This window comes from Ursus americanus, chromosome 13 (assembly GCF_024610735.1).
Source record: "Ursus americanus isolate L20-20 chromosome 13, mUrsAme1.1.p, whole genome shotgun sequence".
NCBI classification, from domain to species: domain Eukaryota; kingdom Metazoa; phylum Chordata; class Mammalia; order Carnivora; family Ursidae; genus Ursus; species Ursus americanus.
In genome coordinates, this window is record NC_142139.1 from 29,846,158 (window position 1) to 29,871,981 (window position 25,824).

Here is a 25,824-nt window from a genome sequence, read left to right on the forward strand (position 1 = left end):
GGTTAAGCGTCTGACTTTGGCTCAGGTCATGATCTCAGGGTCCTGGGATCGAGCTCCACTTCAGGCTCCACACTCAGCGGGGAGTCTGTTTCTCTCACTCTGCCCTTCCCTTTTCTTGCTCTCTCTCTCAAATAAATAAGTTAATTTAAAAAAAAAAGAAATTGCTGGTTTTGTAGATCAAGATGGCCGAATATCAGCAGTAAGTAGCGGTCAATTCTATAGACCAGGCCATAACTCTCTGAGCCTCATAATTTCATTCAACAAACTATTGAGGGGCCTACTATGGTGTTTCTTCTCAGGCAACTTCCATTCTATCTAAAGATTCTAAAATGTAAACAAATAATTGAAAAACAGAACGATAAATGCAATGATAGAGAAGGTTCAGAATGACACGAAGGAAGGTGTGGAAGATTCAGCTCAGTCCAATGAGGAAAGGTGTTGAGAAGCAGATGATGTTTGAGCTGAGTAACTAGACAGCTGTTGAGTGAGGAATTGGGAGTGTCTTTCCAGGTGGAGAGAACTACATGTACAAATCTTTGAGGCATAAAATAGGATGACAAGTTCAAGTAATGATGCTGTTAAGTCATTTAGGCTATTTGGATCAAGGATGAGGGAAAGTGGCTGGAAGCTGCAGGAAAACAGGAGCCAGGACAGAAAATACGAAAGGGGAGAGACTGAATGGGTGTGGTTTGTGGAGGGCCTCAGATGTCACACCACAGAATAAGAATTTTGACTGTAGTGTAATCACAAATTTAAATGTCCTCAACTGGATATTGGTGGGCTGGTGAAAGCTTTAAACTGGGAGGTAACATGTTCAACTTATCTTTTTAGAAGGATAACTCTGTAAATGGCATGGTAGGGAGACTCGCTATGCTACAGGTGTGAGGAACTGAGCTAAGGGAACAGTTTGGAGACAGTATGGGGATGGAGAGGACTGGGAGGAGTGAGAGGTGTGATGCTGGGAAGTTCAAAAGAGTTTGGTTTCAGGATATTTTCTACCATTTGAGTTCTTTTTAAAAATGTTACATTTTCCTTATTGAAAGTTTTAATTTGAGCAAAATAACTGGGTCAAGGCTTTGTAAATCTGCTTTCTAAATATCTTAACAAGAGGGGCGCCTGGGTGGCTCAGTTGTTAAGCGTCTGCCTTCGGCTCAGGGCGTGATCCCGGGGTCCTGGAATCGAGCCCAGCATTGGGCTCCTTGCTCTGCTGGGAGCCTGCTTCTTCCTTTCCCACTCCCCCTGCTTGTGTTCCCTCTCTCGCTGTCTCTCTCTCTGTCTCTGTCAAATAAATAGATAATATCTTTAAAAAAAATCTTAATAGAATAAAATCACTGCATGATTAATTCAATTATCATCTAATTGAAAGATTAATTTTCTTTCTTTCTTTTTTTTTTCTTTTTAGACAGAGAGTGCGTGCACAAGCGGGGGTGGGTGGATGAGGGCCGAGAGAAAGAGGGAGAGGGAGAGAATCTTAAGCAGGCTCCAAGCTCAGCACAGAGCCCCACTGGGGGCTTGATCTTAAGACCCTGAGATTACAACCCGAGCAGAAACCAAGATTCAGGAGCCCAACTGACTGAGTCATCCAGGCGTCCCTGGAAAGATGAATTTTAAAAATCACTTTAAGGGCGCCTGGGTGGCTCAGTCAGTCAACCGTCTAACTTCGCGGCAGGTCGTGATCTCAGGACCCTGGGATCAAACCCCGTGCAGGGCTCTGCTGCACGCCCAGGGTGGAGTCTGCTTGTCCCTCTCCCTCTGCCCCTCCCCCTGCTCATGCTCTCTCTCTCTCAAATAAATAAATACAATCTTTCAAAAAATCAGTTTAATTGGTCATTCTATGTGGTTTCTGCTTGAGACACAATAGATAAAACCACAGTCTACAAATCTTCCACTCCGAAGGAACGTTCTTCCCCTAATCCTGAGGGAAAGCATTTCTTTTCTTTCTTTTTTTTAGGGGGGGGGCATTTCTGATATGTGAGAAGGGATTCTCATTCTTAAACGGGAGTAATAATGTCCACAATATTCTCATCTTCATGTCACCTGATAAAGGAAAAAGCTAATTTTCTCTTCATCCTCTTCCTCCACCCCAGAAAATCATTATCCATAAGAAATAATCTCAGAAAATAATTACAATAGTTTAATCATTAATTTGGACAATGATTACTTAAAATGATATATCCATGTGAAAAATTTAAATAATAATACTTAACTGGCCAAATTCCTCCCATTTATTCACTAAAACTTGCCCCAGAAGTTAAGTAAAATAAATAAATCTTTTTCTAGATATTTCTTTACAGGTATTTTTAACTGAGGAAAAACCTTATATAATGTGCTTTAATATAATGGACAGTGTTGCTTCTGGTCAACAGATGTTATCTGACAGGACAAATACTTGGCACAGAAATTACTAACACATTCAGAAACTAATCTTCGCTGAATTCAGCTTTGCCTCGAAGCTGGCTGTGGAATACATGGCATTGGAAAATTCACGTTTAAAAAAAAATGGACAGAGTAGTTATTTCAGGTATGTCAAGACTACTCCATACATTTCTTTCAATAGTAAAAGTAATGTTTAAATTTCAGGGGCATGTCATTGATTGAAACGTATGTTGTGTCTTTATAAATTCAGTCCTCTTTTATACCCCTGTCTCCATCAAAAAGAACGTGGTTATCTTATTCTGCTGCCATTTTTAATCTTCCATAATTGGTTTCATATTCTAAGCCCCGCACTCTGTCCCATTTTGATTTTTTTAAGGTATATTTTTAATTTTATTAAAATCAGCCAATGGGGCACCTGGGTGGCTCAGTTGGTTAAGCATCTGCCTTCGGCTTAGGTCATGATCCCAGGGTCCTGGGATCGAGTCCTGAGTCAGGCTCCCTGCTCAGCGGGAAGTCTGCTTGTCCCTCACCCTCTGCTCTCCTGGTGCTGTGTCTGTCTCTCTCTAAAAAAATCTTTAAATATAAATATATAAATAAATAAATAAATAAATAAATAAATAAATAAATAAAATCAGCTAGTGGTCTAATAATAAAAATGTTGTTTATGAAATACTGTTGTTAAACTTTCATTACATTGCTTGTTAAAGTCTAAAAAAGGCTAATAAAATATAGATTGTTTTTGGACTTGATAGCTGCTTTTTCAAAAGGTTGTTCTAAATAAATACTGGATTTTATTTTTTTTTTTTTGAAGATTTTATTTATTTATTTGACAGAGAGAGAGACAGCCAGTGAGAGAGAGAGAACACAAGCAGGGAGAGTGGGAGAGGAAGACGCAGGCTCCTAGCAGAGAAGCCTGATGTGGGGCTTGATCCCAGAACGCTGGGATCACGCCCTGAGCCGAAGGCAGACGCTTAACGACTGCGCCACCCAGGCACCCCTACATACTGGATATTAAAAGGAAAAAATCCTTTTGCTTGCAGTCACATTTGGCATTTAGTAGTTCTAAAAATTTTTTTCAGAAAAGGCAACAACTGGCCAGAAGGTAAAGCCAGACAGATTCTGGATCTGCGGGGTACAGCTCATTCTTTCTTCATCCCGGTTGAGGAATGTCACAGGCAACAACACAAAAGCCAGTCTGCACCAAATTCAAAGTTAAGTTTTATTTCCTAATTATCTTAACTACATATTGCTGCTTACACCACCCCAACTTCATGGCTTAGAACGCAGCCCTCGGAGTTGCTCACAATTTTGGGATCAGCGATTTTGTCTGGGGGTTCAGCTGGGTGGTTCTTATCTGCTCCTGCCTGGGATCACTCAACTGCAGTCCTCTGGCATGGAGGCTGGGACTGGAGGGTCCAGGATGGCCTCACTCACATATCTGGGGTTAGCGCTAGCTCTGGTGGGGCCTCTCTCTGCATAAGGTCTCTTATTCTGATGGAGACCACGTGGTGGTCTCAAGGTCCCAAGGAAGTGAGAGCTCTCACGAAAATCACTTCCACAGCATTCCATCAAAGCAAGCTCAAACTCAAGGAGATGGAAAAATAGTCTCCATCTCTTGATGGGAAGAGATGTAAACGCATACTTCACAGGACCGTATATGTGGAAAGAATATGTGACTGTTTTTTTCCAGTCTACCACACTAACAATGGCTCAAAATTCACAAATAATATGGAAAAGGGTTGATCAGTTTAATTATGCAAAAAGAAAAAAATTAAAAAAACCTCTCGTACTACCAAAACACCATAAGTAAAGTAAGAAGATGAATGACAGACTTGGAAAATACTTGTAATTTATATCAGACAAAAGTTTGCTGTCTCTAGTACATAGAGAATTACTAAAAAATAGAAAAGTAAAGGACTAACAAGACTATAAAAAAATGCATTGGAGGGGCGCCTGAGTGGCTCAGTCAGTTAAGCATCCGACTCTTGGTTTCATGGCTCAGGTCATGATCTCAGGGTCCTGGGATTGAGCCGCAGGTGGGGTTCTGTGCTCAGTGGGGAGGCTGCTTGAGATTCTCTCTCCCTCTCTCTCTGCCCTTCCCCCCCCATGCTCGCTCTCTCTAAAATAAATAAATACATCTTTAAAAAAAAGTAATGAGGACTATCTCTATGTACTACAATAGAGTGATCTCCAGGTGCATAGTTAAATGGAAAAAAAGCAAGGTGGAAAAAAAAATATATAGAATGTTACTGTTTATCTAAGAAGGAAGGGTAACTATATATATAGTTTATATATATTTACTATACTTTAATATATATATATATATATATTTACTATACTTTAACCCAAAATATGGAAGGAAAACCCCCCCACAAAGTTTAATAGTTTCTTATAGCAGAATGGAAGGAATAAAAAGGTAGACTTCTCTGCATATATTTTGTTCTATAGATTTGACTTTAGAACCAAATAAGTAGTTTACATTGTTATTAAGAACTTTGGGGACGCCTGGGTGGCTCAGTCGATTAAGAGGCTGCCTTCAGCTCAGGTCATGATCCCAGGGTCCTGAGATCGAGCCCCGCATTGGGCTCCCTGCTCAGTGGAGAGCCTGCTTCTCCCTCTCCCTCTGTCCCTCCTCCTTGCTCGTGTTCACTCTCTCTCTCTCTCAAATAAATAAAATTAAAAAAAAAGAAATTTGATATAGGGGTACCGGTGGCTCACTTAGTTAAGTGTCCAACTCTTGATTTTGGCTCAGGTCATGATCTCAGGGTCATGGGATTGAGCCCTGTGGTGGACTCTGGGCTCAGCGTGGAGTCTGCTAGAGATTCTTTCCCCTTCTTTTCCCTCCCGCTCTGCTCCTCACTATCCCCACTCAGGCTCATTCTCTCTCTAAAATAAATAAATAAATAAAATCTTAAAAAAAAAAAAAAGAACTTAACCAAATAAGCAAATATTGACCAACTGCAATTTGTGGACTTTAATTGGATTCTAATTCAAAGAAGAAATTGAAGGAAAGAAAACCCTTTTGAGGCAGTTGAAGAAATTTAATCACTGACTAGATAATTAGTCAATATAAAGGATTGTTACTGTTATCATTATTATTATTTTACATACAGGCAGTGGTGGTGATGAAAGATAAGTGGGTGGGACTAAAAATACAGGATTTGCCTAGAGTTGATAATTGGTAACTGGGATGCAGGGCATATGAAGGTTCCCTTATACTGTTCTCACTACTTTCATTTGCAATTTTCCCCAATAAAATGTTAAAAAGAAAAAAAATGTATTTAAATTATTTTTTTAAGATGAGGAAATTCTTCTTGTTGAAAGACTTCTGGTGGACATTGTTATGTCTGAATAAAATACTTGGAATTGTGGCGATTCATCCTGTGATTATGAGAAAAGCCTACCGAGGATAAAGCCAAAACACTTTTGATAGCAGAGCAGAATAATAGAAACAACCTGGTTCTTGATGACTGAACCACAGAATAAACCAAGCTCGGAGCAGCTCAACCTCTGGATACCTAGTTAGGTCATTACTGTCTTTGTTGTTCAACCCATTTTGAGCTGGTTTCTGTTCTTTGCAGCAGAAACCATCCCAAGCAAAACAGTGGAGAATAATGTGTTTTTGTGTGGATGTTGAAGTCATGAATGTGGTACTGGGTAGTGTTTCTGCTTTTATCTTGCAGAATGTTCGGTAAAACAGCATCCCTTAATTGTGCTGTAGGCCTTAGGCTTATGAGTCTAAGGCAGAGTTGACCCTGAGACAAATTCAAAACAAACACAAGGTACCGTCCTTATCTCAGGGTGAAACATTGTCCTGCAATGATTAAGTCCATATAGTTACTGTTTCTTTGTACTTCTCAAATTCCAGAGGATTAAGCCAACAGTGTGTTACCTTCCACCTAAAGGCATACGTCGTTTTATTGTGCTTCATGGATATTACATTTTTTACAAACTGGAGGTTTGTTGGCAACCCCACAACGAGCAAGTCATTCACCATCACTTTTTTCATTTTTCTTTTGTAAGATTTTAAAATTTTATTTATTTATTTGAGGGAGAGAGGGACAGGTCGCACATGAGCTGGGGGGAGGGGGAGGGGCAGTGGGAGAGGGAGTAGCAGACTCCCTGCTGAGCAGGGAGCCCACTGAAAGACCTCGATCCCAGGACCCTGGGATCATGACCTGAGCTGAAGGTAGATGCTTAACCATTGAGCCACCCAGGCTCCCGCCACCATTTTTTTCAACAGCATTTACTCCTTTTTGTGTGTCTGTTCACATATTGGTAATTCTTGCAATATTTCAAACTTCTTTATTATTATTAGATTCGTTATGTGATCTGTGATGAGTGATTACTACTTATTGAAAGCTCAGATGATGATTAGCATTTTTTTAGCAAAAAAAAAAAGTATTTTTTTAAAGTAGGCTTCCCACCAACATGGGGCTTGAACTCACAACTCGGAGATCAAGAGTCACATGCTCTACCAACTAAGCCAGCTTGATTTCATGACCCTGAGATGAAATCAAAAGTCAGACTTAACCAACTAAGCCACCCAGGCACCCCCAGACACAACTTTATATGCACTGAAACGCCAAATATCCATTTGACTTGGTTTATTGCAAAACCCGCTTTATTGCAGTGGTCTGGAACCAGACCCCCAGTATCTCCGAGGTATGCCCATATATTCCATCCTAGTTCACCATGGGTGAAAATCTCGGCAATCACATTGCACAGAATGCCAGGAACCAGCAATCTTCCACCGACCACCAGTTTATGAGGTCCTTGTTACCACCTAGCTGAAGAGTGACACAATTCCTGAATCCTATTCTTAGTGTCTGCCCCCTAGGACCACATCTAGTACCAATTATCTTAGGTGGAGTTCCCTAGAAACAGAGCCAGAATTTGGGGGCAAGTCATCTATTGAAGAGGCGCTGTTGGGAGAATAATAGGGAGGAAAGCAGGATAGGACAGGAGAGAAGAGCTAAGCAAAGATCTAATCTAGATTGGAAACCAGCTTCAACCTGAGCCCCCGGGGAGCTCTGGAGCATGAGTTGTTGCACAGAGTTGGCCCCACCTTTTGTACCACTGTGGCAGTCAGTCATTGGTTGTGAGCTGCTGGGGTGAAGGAAGGTGTGTGCGTGTGTACCACTCACAGAAGCTGGGACTAAAGGGCTCAGTAAGGGGACCCAGGCAGAGCATCAGCGGGATCCACTACAACACCCCAACTTACTCCAAGTAACAGCCCAAATCGTACAAGACCCTGCATGATACGGCCCATCACTGCAGAACCATTGAATTCTTTCTGAGATCATCTCCAATTACTCTCTCTCCTTTTCACTTCACTTTAGCCACTTGGCCACCTTACAATTCCTCAAATTCTCTAGCATGTTCATGCTTCATTCGGATCCTTTGCACGTCTCAATTCCCTCATCTGGAATGACTCTTCTTCCCCTATCCCCCCATGTCTTCATGACTAGGTCCCTTGTACATCCTTCAGGTTTTTACTCACTAGACAGCTTCTTAGTAAGGCTATCTCTGGCCATCCCATCTAAAATTACACCTTCCACCCCCAGCCAACACTTATAAATCCCTTCCCATTCACTACCTCTCTTTTTAAACACCTATCAGTATCTAACATACTATATAGTTTTCTTATGTAGCTTGTTTATTATCTGATCGTATTCTAGAATATAAGCTGGGAAGGTAGGATTTTTTTGTCTTTTTTTTTTTTAACCTCAACACTTAAAACAGTGCCTTGTTGGTTATAGGTGCTCACTTAGTATCTGCTGAATACATGAATGAATGAATGATTCCTGGCACTAAGTATAAATCCTCAGTAAACATTGTTTGAACTGAAAGAAACTGAAATCAAAGATGTTGGCACAGTCCCCCATGCAATGTAGACAGAACAGACATGTCCATTGCTATAGGCAGAGCTGTCCATAGACGATATGTTTTCTTTGTTCATGCGCTGCTGTATGTTAATCTATAATCAATACTATAACATATTTTATTATATTATACATGATCTTTAATATTATAGACTATATATATATATTAGCAAATAAAAACAGAGGCACTACAGATTTTCCAATTTTATTTAAATGAGTTCAAAGCAAAACTCAAGAATCCAGATTACCATACACTAAGGTACAGGCGCAGCAAAATTAAAGTGAACGCAGATTGTACAGATAGCTCAATTCCTATGACATAAAACTTAAATGCAAAGATGGGACTCCGTAAGCTCTTTACCGCAAGGTCATAGTCTGACCTCAGAGAGCAGGAAACTATTCGGACATGTAAAACCTCAAGTCTCAATCCCCAAATCTATCTGTAGATACCAAAAATCTTCAAGGCACATTCAAGTTTTCTAGCAAAGAAGACCACTTTAAAACTACGATGACGGAAACTACAAAAGCACCTATGAGACACTCGATGGCATTTTTGCCTGAAGCGTCCATCAGCAAGACATTAGCCTTGGGCCGGGGTGGCGTCGGAAGCGGCGCTGGCTTCCTCCGGTAAAACACCGCCAGTAGAGGCTTCTGATTCCACGAGAGGATTCTTTTCTTCCCGTTCAGCGTTTTCACCAGGGCACTCCTCCTCCGCTGTCCCTTTGTCGTCATTTCCGGCAACAGCTTCAGCCAAAGCTGCATTCTGAGCCTCTGAGGGCATTTCAGGGCCCACGTCTGCGGCGGCGCCCAGCGCGGCGTGTGTCACCTCGGGCCCAACTTCAGCGCCCACGGCGTCGCTCTCGGCCGGGGCGGCCCCCGCATCCGCCGCACTGCCTGGAGCCTCTTCTCCCGCGGCCGCAACTGTAGCGACCGCAGTATCTTCGGCATCGACCTCCGGAACTTCCGCGAAAGACACCGCGCAGACTTCGGAGGAACTTGCTTGCTCAGCTCCTGCCACGTTCTCTTTTTCACCTTTAAGATTTAGTCCATTAAGCAAAGGGTTAAAGAGCATGAGAATACAGGGGAAGTCTGCGCATTTTTAAAAAATGAGACAAATCTATCGGTACTGATACGAAATGGTCTTCAAGACAGCCTGTTAAGGGAAAAAAGCAAGGAAGAGAGCAACGTATGCCGTGTGGTCCTATTTGTGCTAGGACAAAAGGGGGTAAGATATACCTAGATAGTTTTTATTTGCAAAGACTCCCTAGGAGGATACAAAGAAGCTGGTATTATTGATTGCCTCTGGCGAGGGAAAATGGGGATCTGCTTTTTCATAAATGCTTTTGAACCTGTTAAACTTAAAAAAAATTGCAAATATTATTTATTTAAATGCAAGGAACATGAAAATAAACAGCCAACCTTGCATGTGAAATAGCATAGAAAAGAAGCCAGCATACTAGTTGATGACTGAGCAATCACTAATCCTCTCGCAACCTCAGTTTTATCAACTGTAAAATGGGACTATTGATAATATCTGCCTCAAAGAGCTATTGTGAGGATTGATTAAAATCATGCGTGTGATAAGGGGTTTAAAACCAAAAGTGTGGGGCACCTGGGTGGCTCAGTAGGTTAAGCACCTGACTCTTGATTTTGGCTCAGGTCATGATCTCAGGGTTGTGAGATGGAGCCCCTCAGTGGGCTTGGGACTCCCTCTGCCCCCTCCACTCTAAATAAATACATACCTACAAACATACATACATACATACATACATACATACATAGTGCTATGGAAATGTTGTATTTCGTTATTATTACAACCAGCCTTCTCATCATTATATTCAGTAATGTTTATTGATGGTATTCCATTTCTTACTATTGTCATGACTAAAAGGTTAAAATTGGTTCATAAGTAGCAAATATCTGTCCCTAAATAATGATCATAGTAATTGATAATAATGGCATTATAATTGAGATGGAAAAGCAAGCAGTTTAAGGCAAAAAACATACATTAGGGTGAAAATGTAAAGTTTCATGTCTAGTAGTTGCCATTTTATCAATCAGATCAACTGCGGGACTTAACAGACAGGATTGATTATGCTAATGTCAAGTGTGCTTTGGGCAAAGACACATGGGTGATCTTAGCCAAAACTGAAACAAAAATTAGTTTTATATGGGGTGCCTCGGTGGCTCAGTCATTAAGTGTCTGCCTTCGGCCCAGGGCCTGATCCAGGGTCCCGGGATCGAGCCCCACATCGGGCTCCTCCCCTGGGAGTCTGCTTCTTCCTCTCCCACTCCCCCTGCCCGTGTTCCCTCTCTTGCTGGCTGTCTCTCTCTCCATCAAATAAATGAACAAAATCTTTAAAAAAAAATAGTTTTATGATTTAAAAAAAATGAGGGAAATGAGAGGTGAAGCTGCTGAGAGAGACAAATACTAAATTACGCCCGCCTGAATGGAAGCCTGAGTAGGGGAAAAGTAATATTAGCACACAAAGACTTCAAAGCCACTGGTCAGCAGTACAAATGTAGAATGTTTCATTTATCTAAAGCACTCACCCAAAACATATAACAATGTTCTTTAGGTTTTGTTGGGCTTTCCCTTTCTGAGTGAACTCCTGCCCAGAGCCATTCTGTCAAGTTAGTAAAGAAGCCAAAAGCAAATAGTGTTCATTGCTAGGCTAAGATCATGGAAATCAGTGCCGCAAGGGAAAAAAATAATAAATTCACTTTACCTTGAAGTGGATGTAACTCTGCTTTGGTTTTTTCTTTCAAATTTGTTCTATGTTCCGTGTGTTTGGCTTGCTCTGATGTGACCGTCTTGTAAGTCTGAAAGTAAATGTGTGCTTAAGTTTATTTCTTGAGCTCTAAGACTCATCATGCCAAGTTCAAAGGCATATACAATTCAGGGGCGCCTGGGTGGCACAGCGGTTAAGCATCTGCCTTCAGCTCAGGGCGTGAACCCGGGGTCCTGGGATCAAGCCCCACATCAGGCTCCTCCGCTGTGAGCCTGCTTCTTCCTCTCCCACTCCCCCTGCTTGTGTTCCTTCTCTCGCTGGCTGTCTCTGTCTCTGTCGAATAAATAAATAAAATCTTTAAAAAAAAAATTTTTTTTTTTAAAAGGCATATACAATGCAAAGACGAGAAACCAATGTATACCAGCTATTCTTCTGCTTCCCCTTTGGAAACTTTTGCTATTAAGTAGAACACTTTAAAAAGGAAAGAAACAAATGCTCTAACAGGAGTCAAAGATAACAGAAAACACACAGTAGATACAAAGATGAAGACAAGGAAGAAAAAACAAATTATGCTAGAATCAAAATATTCTGACAGGCATTTGCAGATATCCTCTGGCATTTATCCCAGAGAAATAGGAACACAAGAGTTCATGGTTGCTTTATTTGTAGTAGCCAAAAGCTGGAATCAGGCTGGGTGTCCCACAACAGGTGAATGGTTAAGCAAACTGTGATGCATCCGAACACGGAACGCTACTCGGGATTAAAAAGGAATGAACTGTCAATACAGGTGTAACAATTTGGATGAGTCTCCAGGTAATTATGCTGAGTGAAAAAAGCCAGTCTCAAAAGATTATATACCTTATGATTCCATTTATGTAACATTCTTGAAATGGAAAGTTATAGAACTAGAGAACAGATCTGTGGTTCCCAGGGCAGGAGGAAGGGAGGAGAGGAAAAAGAGACTGAAGGCAGTTATAAAGGGCTACACAAGGGGTCCTGAGTCTTGGCAGTGGTGGTGAATACACAAATCTACATGTCACAGAACAACCTGGAACTAAACACACACACACACACACACACACACACACACACACACAAGTGCAAGTAAAAGTGGTGACATCTGAATAAGGACAATGGATTGTATCAATGTCCATTTCCTGGTTGTGATATTGGATTATCACTATAAAAAGTGTTAATCACAGGGGGAAATGAAGCGAAGACTATATGAGATCTCTCTGTATTAGCTCTTACAACTGCATGTGAAACTCAATCATCTCATAATAAGTTTAGAAAAAATCTTCCAAAATAGCATATTTGTAGACCCTAATGAAGATTCCTTAAGTAAGCTAAGGTTATTCCTGCAGCACTATAACCTGACCATCGGTTATTTCAGAAACAGAATCGGGAATAAAGCTATCTTCATCACAGATCCAATGTGCAGGCTTCCTTTCATTTCATATTCAAGTAGTTGTCTCTGACCTATATGCATTTTAACCAATGATATCTTAAAAATGGAAATCTCACTAGTTAGATAATATTGTTTAAATTAGCTCAGCTTTAAAAAAAAATAGGTAGGGACTGATCTCTTAGTAGTAGGATTACAGATTTTTAAAATTTGTATATTTATATATAGTATTCTCTAAATTTGTAATAATCAAAACCCAAGCATCTTATTAAAAATTATACTTTGTAAATTATGAACCATTTTATACCATGTTAAAATTAAACTGTGAGGGGAGCCTGGATGGCTCAGTCGTTAAGTGTCTGCCTTTGGCTCAGGGCGTGATCCCAGAGTCCTGCTTCTTCCTCTCCCACTCCCCCTGCTTGTGTTCCCTCTCTCGCTGGCTTTCTCTCTCTCTGTGTCAAATAAATAAATAAAATCTTAAAAAAAAAAAAGAAATCTAATCTTAAAAAAAAATTAAGCTGTGAAAATGGAAAATCTATAACCTCAGGGGTGGAAATGATAACGAAGCGGCCCTAACAAATCCCCCAGAGTTTGGTGAATTCAGACTTGAATCATCTGGGTTTGAAACCTGCAGAGCAAACAGAATCACCAGGAATGAAAGTCCCCATTTCTGAATAAGAGCAGGGAATACTTTTCTAGTACGGTGGGAGCTCCTGATAGATTAAATCACTATGCTGAGTCGACCCCCTCCGTTCTCAGTACACGAAAGCTGAGTCTGGGCAGAGGTTCGCATTTCTGAAATGGCCATCCCAGCAGTGACATCCCAAAGAACGTTACTTTTTTTTTGTTCAAGGGGCTAAAACACAAGGTGAGAAGAAAGACTAGTTTAGGCAGAATCGAAGAGATGATATTAGAATGATTCATACTCGTGGCCGAAAGAGTCTAGCTTTTCCAAAGCTAACGTGGTCCAAACAGAGTAGAAAAAAAGGCCTATCAGAAAAGGCCTTTGGAAAGCCTCAAATCTAGACTTTGGAAGTTATTTCCAAATGATTTTCACTTATTATATTGTAAGCATTTTAAAATATCCCACAAATATCTCAGATCCTCAAAAAACTGACGTGACCTGGCTTCTCTTAGATTCTATGAGGCCCTCATAGTAGAAGATTTTACTTGGAAACGAAAAACTGGCTTATGAGCATCTGTGCATTCAATTTAGACAGATCTAGTGCAGGACTTATTTCAGTACAGGATAAGGAAGGGAAGGGGGGGTACTTGAATACAGGTTTTCAGGTGCCTCACATTCTGTATTTCGTCCTGACAAGAGCCTAAGATTCTTGGGAATTAAGGCTTCCACCATTCAAGAGTAAAACCACATATTCTTAGAGGTGGAAGTTTTGGAGATTATCGCCTTGTCTAACTTCCGCTCCCATGGTAAAACAACAAGGCCAAAAAGGGCTCGAAGGCACAGCCCATTTATAACCTTCCAGTTTACAATTGCTTTTGCAAAGAAAGATTTAGTGGACTGGAGAGGTTCATGTCTGGCAGTAATAAACATAATTATGGGTATAGTGAGTTCCAGATGAAATTCCATCTTCCAGCTCCCCACATAATCACTTGGCCCAGGCCAATCTCTGTTTCTCAAATGGCCTACATCCAACCATAGTAGCCCTGGGCCGTGAATTCAACATCAAGCAGTAGATGGTAGAAGGGAAGGAATCCGGGTATGAGTGAAAGCTGATGGATCAGTGGAGGACAATAATATAAGTGACATATTTGAAGTTTCCTAGTTTCTTGAGGCTGTTGAAATTCTGAAGATTAGAATAAGTTATTTTGGTTTGGCCATCTTACATAGAAACTGCTCCTAGTTATGCCTAAAATCCCTTTATGCATATTTCTGTAGGGTCTAACCAAAACGTAGTGACTCTTGTACAAGATCTTAGGGTTTCCAAAGAATTTATATTTATTTTGCTTTTATTCACAATGAAGATTAAATTTTGATTTAGAAAGTTTATGACAGGGGCGCCAGGGTGGCTTAGTCGTTAAGCGTCTGCCTTCGGCTCAGGGCATGATCCCGGAGTCCTGGGATCGAGCCCCACATCAGGCTCCTCCCCTGGGAGCCTGCTTCTTCCTCTCCCACTCCCCCTGCCTGTGTTCCCTCTCTCGCTAGCTGTCTCTCTCTCTGTCAAATGAATAAATAAAATCTTTAAAAAAAAAAAAAGAAAAGAAAGTTTATGACAAAATGGAGAATGATTTAATAGACTTATCTTATTTAATGCACAAATACGTCATCATTTTAGCTCCAAAATTATACTATCAAAAGCTTTGTTTTACAGTGATTACCCGGGAGGAATGGGTAAAGAGACCAGGAAAGAAAACATTCTTTTAATTTTGCATATGTCTATTTTGACTTTTTAAAAAATATATGAATAAATATTACCTTTTTAAAATAATGAAAGTAAATAAAGATATATAAAACTAGTAAAAACTACGGAGACAGTAAAGAGATTCGGGGAGGAAAGAATGAAGAGGTGGAACACAGGGAATTTTTAGGGCAGTGAAAATATTCTGTATGATACTATAATGGATAGATCATTGTACATTTGTCCAAACCCATAGAACGTAAAATACCAAAGGTGAGCCCTAATGTACACTATAGACTTCAGTTAGTAATAATGTATCGCTACTGAGTCATCAGTTGTAACAAATGTACCACACTAATAGGAGATTGTTGATGGAGGGAATGTTGAGAGGAGGTATGAGAAGTCTGTACTGTCTGCTGATTCTTCTGTAAACCTAACATGCTCTAAAAAGAAATAGTCTATTGGGCACCTGAGTGGCTCAGTCAGTTAAGCATTTTCCTTCGGCTCAGGTCATGATCTCAGGGTCCTGGGATCTAGCCCCACATCAGGGTCCCTGCTCAGCAGGGAGCCTGCTTCTCCCTCTCCCTCTGCCCCTCCCCACTACTACTGCTCTCTTGCTCTCTCTCAAATAAATAAATAAAATCTTTTAAAAAATGGTTTATTAATTTAAGTTAATCTTTCAAAACAGTTCTTGTTAAATGTTAATAGTACCTACCGTACAGAACTGCTGTAATTATTAAATGAGCCATGAGTCTGTCATGTGATAAACACTCAAATGTCAACTATAATTATCAGTATTTATAATAACAGCATTTTTACTGAAAGTCACCTGTACTTGGCAGTATATGTTGTATAAGAAATGCTGATTTTACTTAAAAAAAAATCTTCATAGGGGCGCCTGGGTGGCACAACGGTTAAGCGTCTGCCTTCGGCTCAGGGCGTGATCCCGGCATTATGGGATCGAGCCCCACATCAGGCTCCTCTGCTATGAGCCTGCTTCTTCCTCTCCCACTCCCCCTGCTTGTGTTCCCTCTCTCGCTGGCTGTCTCTATCTCTGTCAAATAAATAAATAAAATCTTCAAAAAAAATCTTCATAATCTGGTATATTTAATTAATCCCATGTCCTGACCTTGATAATGCTTTGAATTTTACCATAGGTTGTAAATTATATGAATTCCTGGACATTATGGTTCCTTAAACACTTACGTAATATCCACCAGCACTGACCGTGACACCCACAACTAGATAATAGATCATATTTGATCCAGGTGATCCAGGCAATTTGTTAGACGACATCCAGCGAAGAGATGCTAGGAAAACAAGTTGAAACACAGTTAGCTACACCACTTAAGCAAAACTATTTAAAATAATTATATCTTCAAACATTTTCCCCTTCAGTGAACTTAGAGTCTCTTAACATCAAGTGATTTTAGCCTAAGGGAATACGGTATCACAAGGTAGGGTAATAATTCCATTTGACATTTTCCCAATCTCATTTGATTACTTACGAAACCTGTCACCTTCGTGCTTTAGCACCACGCTTTTCTTGGAAAGAGTGCAGGCGTGGGTAGGGAGAAATGACAAAGGCACTGAACAATTTTTTTTTTTTAAAGATTTTATTTTTTATTTATTTATTTGACAGAGATAGAGACAGCCAGTGAGAGAGGGAACACAAGCAGGGGGAGTGGTAGAGGAAGAAGCAGGCTTCCAGTGGAGGAGCCTGACGTGGGGCTCGATCCCAGAACACCGGGATCACGCCCTGAGCCGAAGGCAGACGCTTAACGACTGAGCCACCCAGGCGCCCCTCACTGAACAATTTTAATAGTCAAACAAGATGCATAAGAAATCCATTTGGTAGATGTACTCTACCACAGGATTCAGTGGAAAAGATTATTTTTTTTCCAAAAGTTGAATTAAATATATTTGTACTTAAAACTTACATGTTAAATAAAACGTGTTGAAATCCAACACATTTCTGTAAGTCTATAATACAAATGTATATGTAGGCAGGAATCTTTATTTTTCTAACAAAAGCCTTTAAAGATGGGCAGATATAAGCTTGTTTAAGACAAAATGTGACAACATGGTCATGTCTGAAACAGTACAATTCTGTACAGACTAATAGACATAGGTAAGAGTACTGTATTATTACATCTAAGTATATAAAACTTGTATATACCATATGCCCTGGAATTGAAATTTTTATAATAGACTCAGAGCTAGAAAGTGCTTAAAGTTCATATAGCTCAAATTCTTTATTTTAAAGATAAAAAAGTAGACACATTTATTTATTCAGTCAACAGAGTTGAGCACCTACTATGTGTCTGGCCTTGTTAGAATCATTAAGGATAGAACTATGAACAAGACATACAAGGTCTGTAGCCTCAAGTAGTTCACTGCCTAGAAGGTGGGAACAAATGTACAAATAATTGTAGACAAATTACCGCAACGCAGCGTGACAAATATTGGAACAGAAGCAAGTAGAAGTTGCAACAACAGCATGAAAATTCAGGGAAAAACCTCGGCTAGTTGGCCCAAGGGACCTGTCAGAATTGGAGAGACATGACCTGGGTTTTGAAGGAAAGTAGAGGAGACTGTCAGATAAATAAGGGGAGAGAAAACTGCACCGGAGGCAGAAGGCACAGCACTGCAAGAGCCGGAGAGCTGGACAAGTGCAAAGTAATTGGATGTGGCCTGACACAGAGGATGGGTGTGAGGACAAGGAAGACGTTTTGGCTTGCGGAGGGCAAATATCAAGACATTTGCACTGATTACAAACCTTTGTAGTAGCAATACTGGAAAGATTTCCTGTATGTGTTTCCAGTTTGGATATAACGACCATCTCTGAGAAAAAATCTTTTTTCCCCATAAATGTACCCAAAGAGGCTATCGTAAGGGGGTATGGCTTTGACTTGTAGTGGGGCTTTTGTTGGTTTAAAAATACAGCCATTACTAAACAGGGAATATGTTCTGTAGTTGTCAACCAGACATAAATATCAAAAAGATTATTTTAAATAGGAAGCAAGAAAGAAAATCATCAGAGATTTAAGTAAAGACTTAAACACAAATACAATTATGATAGTTATTTAAAGGAGAAATGAAATGGGAAATAAATATTTAATAAAGATTAATTAGTTAAATTTGAGCATATCCACACAAAGTGAAATAGCTATTAGAAGTTTTGCAGGAGAATATTTACTTATGTGAGAAAATATTTACAATATATTAAATGCAAAGTTATAGCAGAATACTCTATACAGGACTATCTCAGTTTTTGGAAATAATGTGCATAAGAATAAAATCCAAGGGGGAAAAAGGTCTGGACCGTTACATACACTAAAACGTAAATGGTGGTACTCCCTGAGTGGTAGGATTACAGGTGACTTCTATTTTGCCTTTCTGCGTTCCTTCCAGTGATCTATTACGAACCCCAATTATGTACTCATAAAAAGCTAGCTTTAAAAGCAAAAGCCAGAGAACACAATGTGATGAGGCACAGCTAAAATTTTACCCTTCAATAAAACTGAAAGTTTTCTTTTTCGTCAAGACAGAAAGCACCAATAAGAAGGTCAATTAATGTCCATGACCAAAGCCAGATTCCCGGTCAATAATAGTTCTTAAAATACACAAACAAACCAATGCTACGAAAAAAGTAATTAGATGAAAACTAGAGAAAGAACAGTGCTGCAACAGCCAGTATTGCCAACTACCGATTGAGAATTTTTAACCTACTCTTCCCTTACCCCAAGCTGGGGAAGAAATTATCTGAAACGCGTCGCTACAAAAGAGGTGTGTGCGTTTGCGCCTGAAGACGGCGGTGCCTGCGGGAGATAACGCCCAAGGCCACGGTCGCGGGCTCATCTTTCTCCCCTCCCCACCCCCAATCACAACGGCCTCGTTATCTTCAGAACCTTAAAATTAATGGCTTCTCTCTATTTCGTCAGTGAAAAAAAAAAAACTGCTCTCACTTACTCAGTGTAAAGATCAAGGAAAACGAAGATGCCTTATTCTGTTACTAGTGAGGCAAGCATTTTCAGAGAAAAATAAAGCTAGCTGGACAGACCTTCCTTCCCTCCCACCACCACCATCACCGCCACAGGCCTAATCAAAGTGAATTAAAAAATGGCCCATAGAATTTTCCGCATGAGTGTTTCCCTCTCGGCTCGAATGCACGCTCTGGGCGAAACTAACTCACAAGCCTCAGGAAGTGAGGCGAAGTGCAGGGAGAACTGAGAACTTTCCAAGAGGCTGTCGAAGAGCCGCTGGGCTAAGCAGGATGGAAAAGACAGGGGCGCCGGAGGAGGTGTGGGAAGGAGCCCCCGGGAGGGAACCGCGCGGGAGCGCAAAGCCGGCCCGCGGGCCGCCGGCAGCAGGGAGGACAAACAGGCGTGCCCACACCTGTGAAGCCCCTACGACGTTCCAGGCACTACAGCCGGCGTGTTCGTCTTCCTCAAGTTTTAGCTCAGTAGCTTCCAGCTCGCACTGCAACTTCCCCTTTAGGAAATTTCTGAATACTAGCTCTCTTCCCATGCCTCCCCAATCTAAAGGCGACAGACACCGGGACGGCTGCGTGGAACCGCTGGATAGCTCCAGGTTTCGGCGCGGCCCCAGGGAAAGTGCTTCGAAGCTCAAGGAGTTAGGCTGCCGAGCCCCGGGCAAGCCTTGAGTTTATTTACTCGGGAGCAATTTACCCAACATTTACTGGGCCCGCACTCCCTCCCGCGCCCTGCCTGGCTCCCTCGTGCCACCCGTTTCCTCTGCCTCCTCGTGAAGCTGGAGAGCGCACGGGTCCCTGTACTAATAAAGGAGTAGGCTACGCGGGCGTTAGCCAGGCACTTTTCTAAGCGCTTTTAACTGCGTATTAACTCATTAAAATTCACAACAATTTCTGTCCCCAGTTTCGAGATGAGGACACAGGCGAAAGCACTTGCCCAAGACCAAGATTCGAACCCAGGAAGCCTAGTTCGGATGCCGAAGCCGCGCTGCAAAGGTTCCCTACTTCCCAAGACTTCAAGAACTTCGGGGCGTCTTCCCTGCGACTTTCCTCCATTTCTCCCCCATCCTCAATCCCAGGCTTCTGCAGCTCGGGCCGGTTCGGCCCACCGGGTGCCGGCAGGTACCGGGGCACCGGCAAATCCGCGCGCGAGGCGCCAGTCCTCTCCAGACTTGGACGCCCGGGTCCGCGCGGCACTCACCGTCCTTCCGGAGCGGCGCGGGGCCGGAGGGCACCCTCAGCGGCAGCGCCAGCGTTTTGGACACCGCCCTGCGCAGATACATCGCGCCCGCTGCCCGCCGCGCTGAAGACTCCGCAGCCCCGCGCGCGCTCGGGCGCGTGGAGCCGGGGCGACCCCGCCCCGGGGAGGAGCGCTGACCCCCGCCCGGCCCCGCCCATGTCCCCCCCCCCCCGGGGGGGAGCGTTAGTCGCTCGCTTCTTCCTCGCCTCACCCAATCTCCAGACTTTGTTGCTTTCTCTGCGGTCCGAGAAACTAGCTGATGGCGCCTTCTCAGAAAAGGAATCGGGAACCGAGAAGTCACCATCACCTGCCTGCCGCGTACTGTTCCACTGAGTGGAACTCCACCGAATAGGCCGGAATTCGCATCGTGATTCGCACCGTGAATTAGATAGATATGGTTCATGATGCTGGATGAAATCTGAACCCATTTTAAGTCGGGCTCCCCGTTAGCTTTCCTGGGAGTGGAAAGGGTAGCTGGAAGTTTCTTGGAGGTGGAATGAAGAGAGCAGTAGCCTCAGCCTTTCATTAGCGCACTGGGTGATGTTCAGAAGCGTATGAAAATCCCCAGGAAGAGTTGAATCTGTAGGCAATTCCTGTTACGAAAACTTTAAAAATAAAAAATGCTGTATATTCTGTACGGGTTGTGAAATTAGTATTTTCACATGAACTGAGAATGCTGAATTAATAGTTTCTTCCCCCAGATTTCAATTTCTTGTTTCATTGTGGCTACAAGAATTTGTCATGATTCGAATATGGAAACCAATAATTTATGCTTATAGCATTTTCTAAATGATTAATTTTTGGAAGGCACATTTCCTCCTATAATAATCCCTCATATGTGTTTGGTACTTGATAGTTTATAAAGCACTTGCACATATATTATCTTCTTTAATTCTCATTTCAACCGTCTGAGGAAGAGGGTAATTATTACCTTTAGCAAATGGCTTGGTGGTAGGGAGGAATGTCCAAGGACTGATGGTCATGAATTAAAAAATAAAGGACATGATCATAGTTCTTCTAGTTTCAAGTTCTCTTGGCATGATACAGGCACATCTGCACATTTGCTATGTGAATAAACACTACTCGGAGGTTCTACTTCTGCGCCCAATTCTAGTAATATTTAACATACTCCCACTTGAAGAACCCAAAGTCAATGGTTAGAACTGGTTTTTTGAGGGGTGCCTAGAAGTTTAGTCAGTTAAGTGTCTGCCTTTGGCTCAGGTCATGGGCTCAGGGTCCTGGGATCGAGACCCGCATGGAGCCCTCTGCTCAGTGGGGAGTCTGCTTTTCCTTCTCACTCTCCCTTTGTGCTCTCTCTCTCTTAAATAAATAAATAAATAAATAAATAAATAAATAAATAAATAAAACCTAAAAAAAAAAAAGAACTGGTTTTTTGATATTCAGAGTAGCTAGCTATCCCTAGTGATTAAACACTTGAATAAGAGCAATTAGGTAATCTGTAGTTAATGAGCCATCAAATTTAGATTTCCAAGCAGTGCAAGAAGGGGCTAGGCCTCCACCAAGTTGGTAGTCCTGAAAGTAGTAAAATGTGGGTTAGTGCACTTACTACCTTGACCAGCATCAAGTATACATCTCTGGCAACTAGACATGGGCTATCTCCCTGGGGTGTAGAATTTTAATGAGCTGCTAGCAGCTAGGAGTAATGGACAAATCAAACCAAATCGGCCTTCCACTATGGCTCTTTCATTCCCTGGTGTACTTGGGGATGAATTTTTCCTTGGCTGCCAGGGAGAGGAAGTGAATGCATTTAAATGAATTAATGTATGAATTATACCGTTATTTAATGCGTTAGAAGCTCCCCTAAAAAGGATTCTTTCCAAGTAAATATTTGTAAATGATGGTGGCTCTTAGGACACTGTTCAAGGCTCCTTTTCGGAATCCAGTTGTATTCTCGTTCTGGGTGTAGTCTGAGTTCTTCCAGATCACCTCCAGGTTGCATAGTAGCCACCCAATCTCAGTCAGTTAAACTCTAAGTATCTGTCAAAATGCTTACAAGATGCTTGGGACCATGCTAGATGCCGGAGATTGTTATAATTTATTTCAAAAATATTTATCAAGTATCTATTATGTTAGGCACTGTTCCAAGGCATTCTCCAATGAACAAGATAAAATTTCTGCTATCATACGGTTGTTATACTTGCAGGTACATGAGACATGGGACCAACATCTTTTCTCAGAGGTAGGTACCAAGCCCACCATCAATGGGGCAAATGATCACAAACCTCTGATCAGATATTAATAATAAATGTAATCTAAGGCCTTTGGTTAAAACCAAACTAGTTTTAACAATGCAAACTGATTGGTTTAAACAATGCAAGCATAACACACATATACAGGCCTTTAAAAGCTTTTCCCAAAGTATTGTCTCATCTATTTTTATACTTTATCCTCTGAACAATCCCAAGGGATATTGGATAATGCTGATTACCCCTATAACACATATGAGAAAAACTGAGGTAGTATAGTACTATAGTTAAGAGCATGAATTTGGGAGCCAGATACCTGGTCTATTTAACTGGTCTGAGTAAAATACGGACAATTCCTTTATTTATAGGGTTGGTGTGAACTCTAAAGCACATTAGGTATGAAATGTGCTCCCCTAGTTGGAGGAGGCAGTGCAAGATTCTGACTTCCAGCCCAAGCTGGAGCTCAAGGTTCCTTTTACCATATTCTGCTGCCTTTCAATGCACACAGGACAGGATCCATTGTATTCCACTCTCTTATCATACGGTAAGATCTAGTGGGGAGCCTATCATGTCCTCTAGGTTGGATGTGGCCATGCCAGCTGGGAGAGGCAGGAACTGTGAGTTAAAGAGTGACACTTTCCAGGTCGTATTCGTCTTAGTTAAAAGCTCGAAGCATTTCTTTTTTCCTTTTTTTCACATAAGCTCCGTGTGCAATGTGGGGCTTGAACTCACAACCCTGAAATCAAGAGCCTTACGCTCCGCCGACGGAGCCAACCAGGCACCCCAAGCTCAATGTCTCTTGGATCAAAGAGAATTTTCTACCCATTCTACTGCTCCTGTAGAATATGGGGCTTTTCATTTTGATGGCAAACTCTTCACATCTTGGTGAAACACTTCCCATAGGACATGGGAGGACATGCCCATGGGTTGTCAAATTCACTCTGTGGCAAGCTGTTTCTCCCAAATGCAAGAGAATTTTAACATAGGTCTTTGCTGTAGAAGACTGAGAAGCTCAGACAATAATTTCCCAGCTGTTGGTTACATTGTTTATAATACTGCCCTTGAGCACATCCTTGACATTTTTCTTGGTCTGGTTGGGAAAACAAGAATCAAGGGTCAGGGACAATTTGGCTTACCTAAGATGGACTCCACCTAATCGTGATTGCTGACAAAGAAGATATTAGTCTTGAAAACATACTGTAAGGGTCCTCTACTGGCAATATTAATCATACTTACTCAAGGTTTAAGTGCTATAAATTAAAAGCAATTTTCAAAGACTAAGTGATTTTCTGGGCTCCAACAAAAGTTAGAAAAAGCTTTTTTTCTTTTTTAAGATTTTATTTATTTAAGAGAGGGAGAGAGAACACTAGTGGGGGGAGGAATAGAGGAGGATGGAGCAGCAGACTCCCCGCTGAGCAGGTCCCAGGACCCTGAGATCATGACCTGAGCTGAAATCAGATTAACCGACTGAGCCATCCAGGCACCCTGTTGCTTTGTTTTTCTTAACACTAAATCCTTGGGGTATAATCTGTACAAATTTGGATGGCTTAGGACAACAGAAATAGATTCTCACAGTTTGGGGCACTCCAAGTGTGAAATCAAGCTGTCAGCAGGGCCATGCCCACTCTGAAACTTGTAGGGGAGAATCCTTCCTTGCCTTTTCCAGCTTCGGAGTTTGTCGGTAATCCTTGGCTTGTGGATGCATCACTCCAGTCTCTGCCTCTATCATTACATGGAGGTCATCTCCCTGTGTGTCTATCTTCTCATAAATATGCCAGTCATATTGGAGTAAGGATCCACTCTAGGCCTGTATGAGCTCATCTTAACTAATTACATCTGCAACTACCTTATTTCCAAATAAGGTCACATTCTGAGATACTGAGGGTTAGGACTACAACATATCTTTTGGGGGGACACAATTCAACCTATTACTTCCTATACTTGAAACTGAGTTTATATAGCCTGTTTTTTCCATGGCAACTTAAGAAAATAATTTAGGGGCACCTAGCTGACTCCGTCAGAAGATCATGCAACTCTTGATCTCCGGGTTGTGAGTTCAAGTTCCACATTGGGTGTACAGCTTACTGAAAAATGAATGAATGAATGAATGAATGAATGAATGAATAACTAAATGACTATCTCACAGGTACTAAATCTGAAAAAAGGTCTACCTTTTAAAAAAAATTATTTATTTATTTGAGAGAATGAGTGAGAGAACATTGTGGGGGGGGGGAGGAGTGGGGCAGAGGGAGAGGGAGAAGCTGACTCCAGGCTGAGCAGAGAGCCCAAACTGGGGCTTGACCCCAGGATCCCCGGATTGTGACATGACCTGAGGGCAGATCCCAGGACCCTGGGACCATGACATGAGCTGAAGGCAGATGCTTAACCACTGAGCCACCCAGGCGCCCCTGATTTTGATCTGATAAAAATCTTGACTCTATTTGACAAAGGATTTTGTCTGCACCTTCTTTTTTTATGGAAACTCTCCTACATTATTACTAAAGAAACCATAATTTGGCCACAGTTCCTCTTTGGAATTTAGAGTCAGAATGATTCTTGTTCAGTCCAACTACACTCTTCAACTTAGATGTAAATCTAGGAACTATTGACTGTGGCCTCTTACAATGTGGATTGGGTTAGAAAAGAAAATTGTGTAAAGAAAACAGTTAGAGGGGCGCCTGGGTGGCTCAGTTGTTAAGCGTCTGCCTTCGGCTCAGGGCGTGATCCCAGCATTCTGGGATCGAGTCCCATGTCAGGCTCCTTGCTGGGAGCCTGCTTCTTCCTCTCCCGCTCCCCGTTTGTGTTCCCTCTCTTGCTGGCTGTCTCTCTGTCAAATAAATAAAAAAGAAAAAGAGAAGAAAGAAAGAAAGAAAGAAAGAAAGAAAGAAAGAAAGAAAGAAAGAAAGAAAGAAAGAAAGAAGAAAGAAAGAAAGAAAAGAAAAGAAAGAAAAGAAAGCAAGCAGTTAGGTAGCAGGGCTAAGAGCAAGATTTTTGATAACATTTGAGTTCCAGACCCCTTATTACTGGGCTCAGGTGCATTCCTGTTCTTGGTGTCTGTGGGTCACTCTGCATGCTCATAACTTTTTTTTTTTTTTTTTTAGCTTCACACAGTTTGAGTTAGGTTTCAGTATTTAACTTAGAAATCATTTCCACCAGTGCCACTATATGCACAACTCTAGGTTACTCAAAAAATAATCTTCATCTGTGCTATCCAATAAAGCAGCCACCAGCCTCATGCAGCTATTCAAACTAATGAAAATGAAATATTCAAAATGCGGTCACATTAATCACATTCCAAATGCTCAATATCCACATGGGACTAGTGGATAGCAGAACATTTCCACCAATACAGAAAAGTTCTTTTGGACAGCCCGGTCTTCAGGAATGGCTCCCCCTGGAGTCATACAGGCATAGTCAAGATGAAAGTCCGCACAGGGTAGCTATGTTTGCAAGGCCTGACATACAGTTGATATTGTTTATAATTTATTTTCAACTGAGGTTACCAGTTTCTGGAATTTCATGTGTCTTGGAGTTTTCAATTCCCTTTTGGGAGCTGTATTTTTAAAAGTTTCTTTTAGTGGAATGTGCCTTGATTTGGGAGCTGATACCTGACTTCTTGTTTTTT

General features: G+C 41.6%; 1 protein-coding gene across 2 annotated transcripts; it reads right to left on the minus strand.

Moving 5' to 3' along the window:
- Window positions 1-8,450: 8,450 nt before the first annotated feature.
- On the minus strand, window positions 8,451-20,410 carry MGARP (mitochondria localized glutamic acid rich protein). 2 transcript variants are annotated; one of them, XM_045798948.2, is made up of 4 exons: window positions 19,954-20,410; window positions 15,965-16,068; window positions 10,991-11,084; window positions 8,451-9,293 (listed from the first exon to the last, which is right to left on the minus strand). In XM_045798948.2, exons 1-4 carry the CDS (start codon window positions 20,393-20,395, stop codon window positions 8,842-8,844), a joined length of 1,092 nt encoding a protein of 363 aa, XP_045654904.2. In that variant the 5' UTR covers window positions 20,396-20,410; the 3' UTR covers window positions 8,451-8,841. The 2 variants fall into 2 exon arrangements, with proteins under 2 accessions (XP_045654904.2, XP_045654905.1); XM_045798949.2 differs by having other exon boundaries at window positions 15,986-16,068; window positions 19,954-20,088.
- Window positions 20,411-25,824: the final 5,414 nt, after the last annotated feature.

Coding starts and splice junctions, on each gene's coding strand:
- MGARP (XM_045798948.2), bottom strand. CDS start 20,395: ATGAACCATATCTATCTAATTCACGGTGCGAATCACGATGCGAATTCC. Junction 16,069..19,953: donor CGCGCCGCTCCGGAAGGACG/GTGAGTGCCGCG, acceptor TTGTTTTCCTAG/CATCTCTTCGCTGGATGTCG. Junction 11,085..15,964: donor TCAGTGCTGGTGGATATTAC/GTAAGTGTTTAA, acceptor ATTTACTTTCAG/ACTTACAAGACGGTCACATC.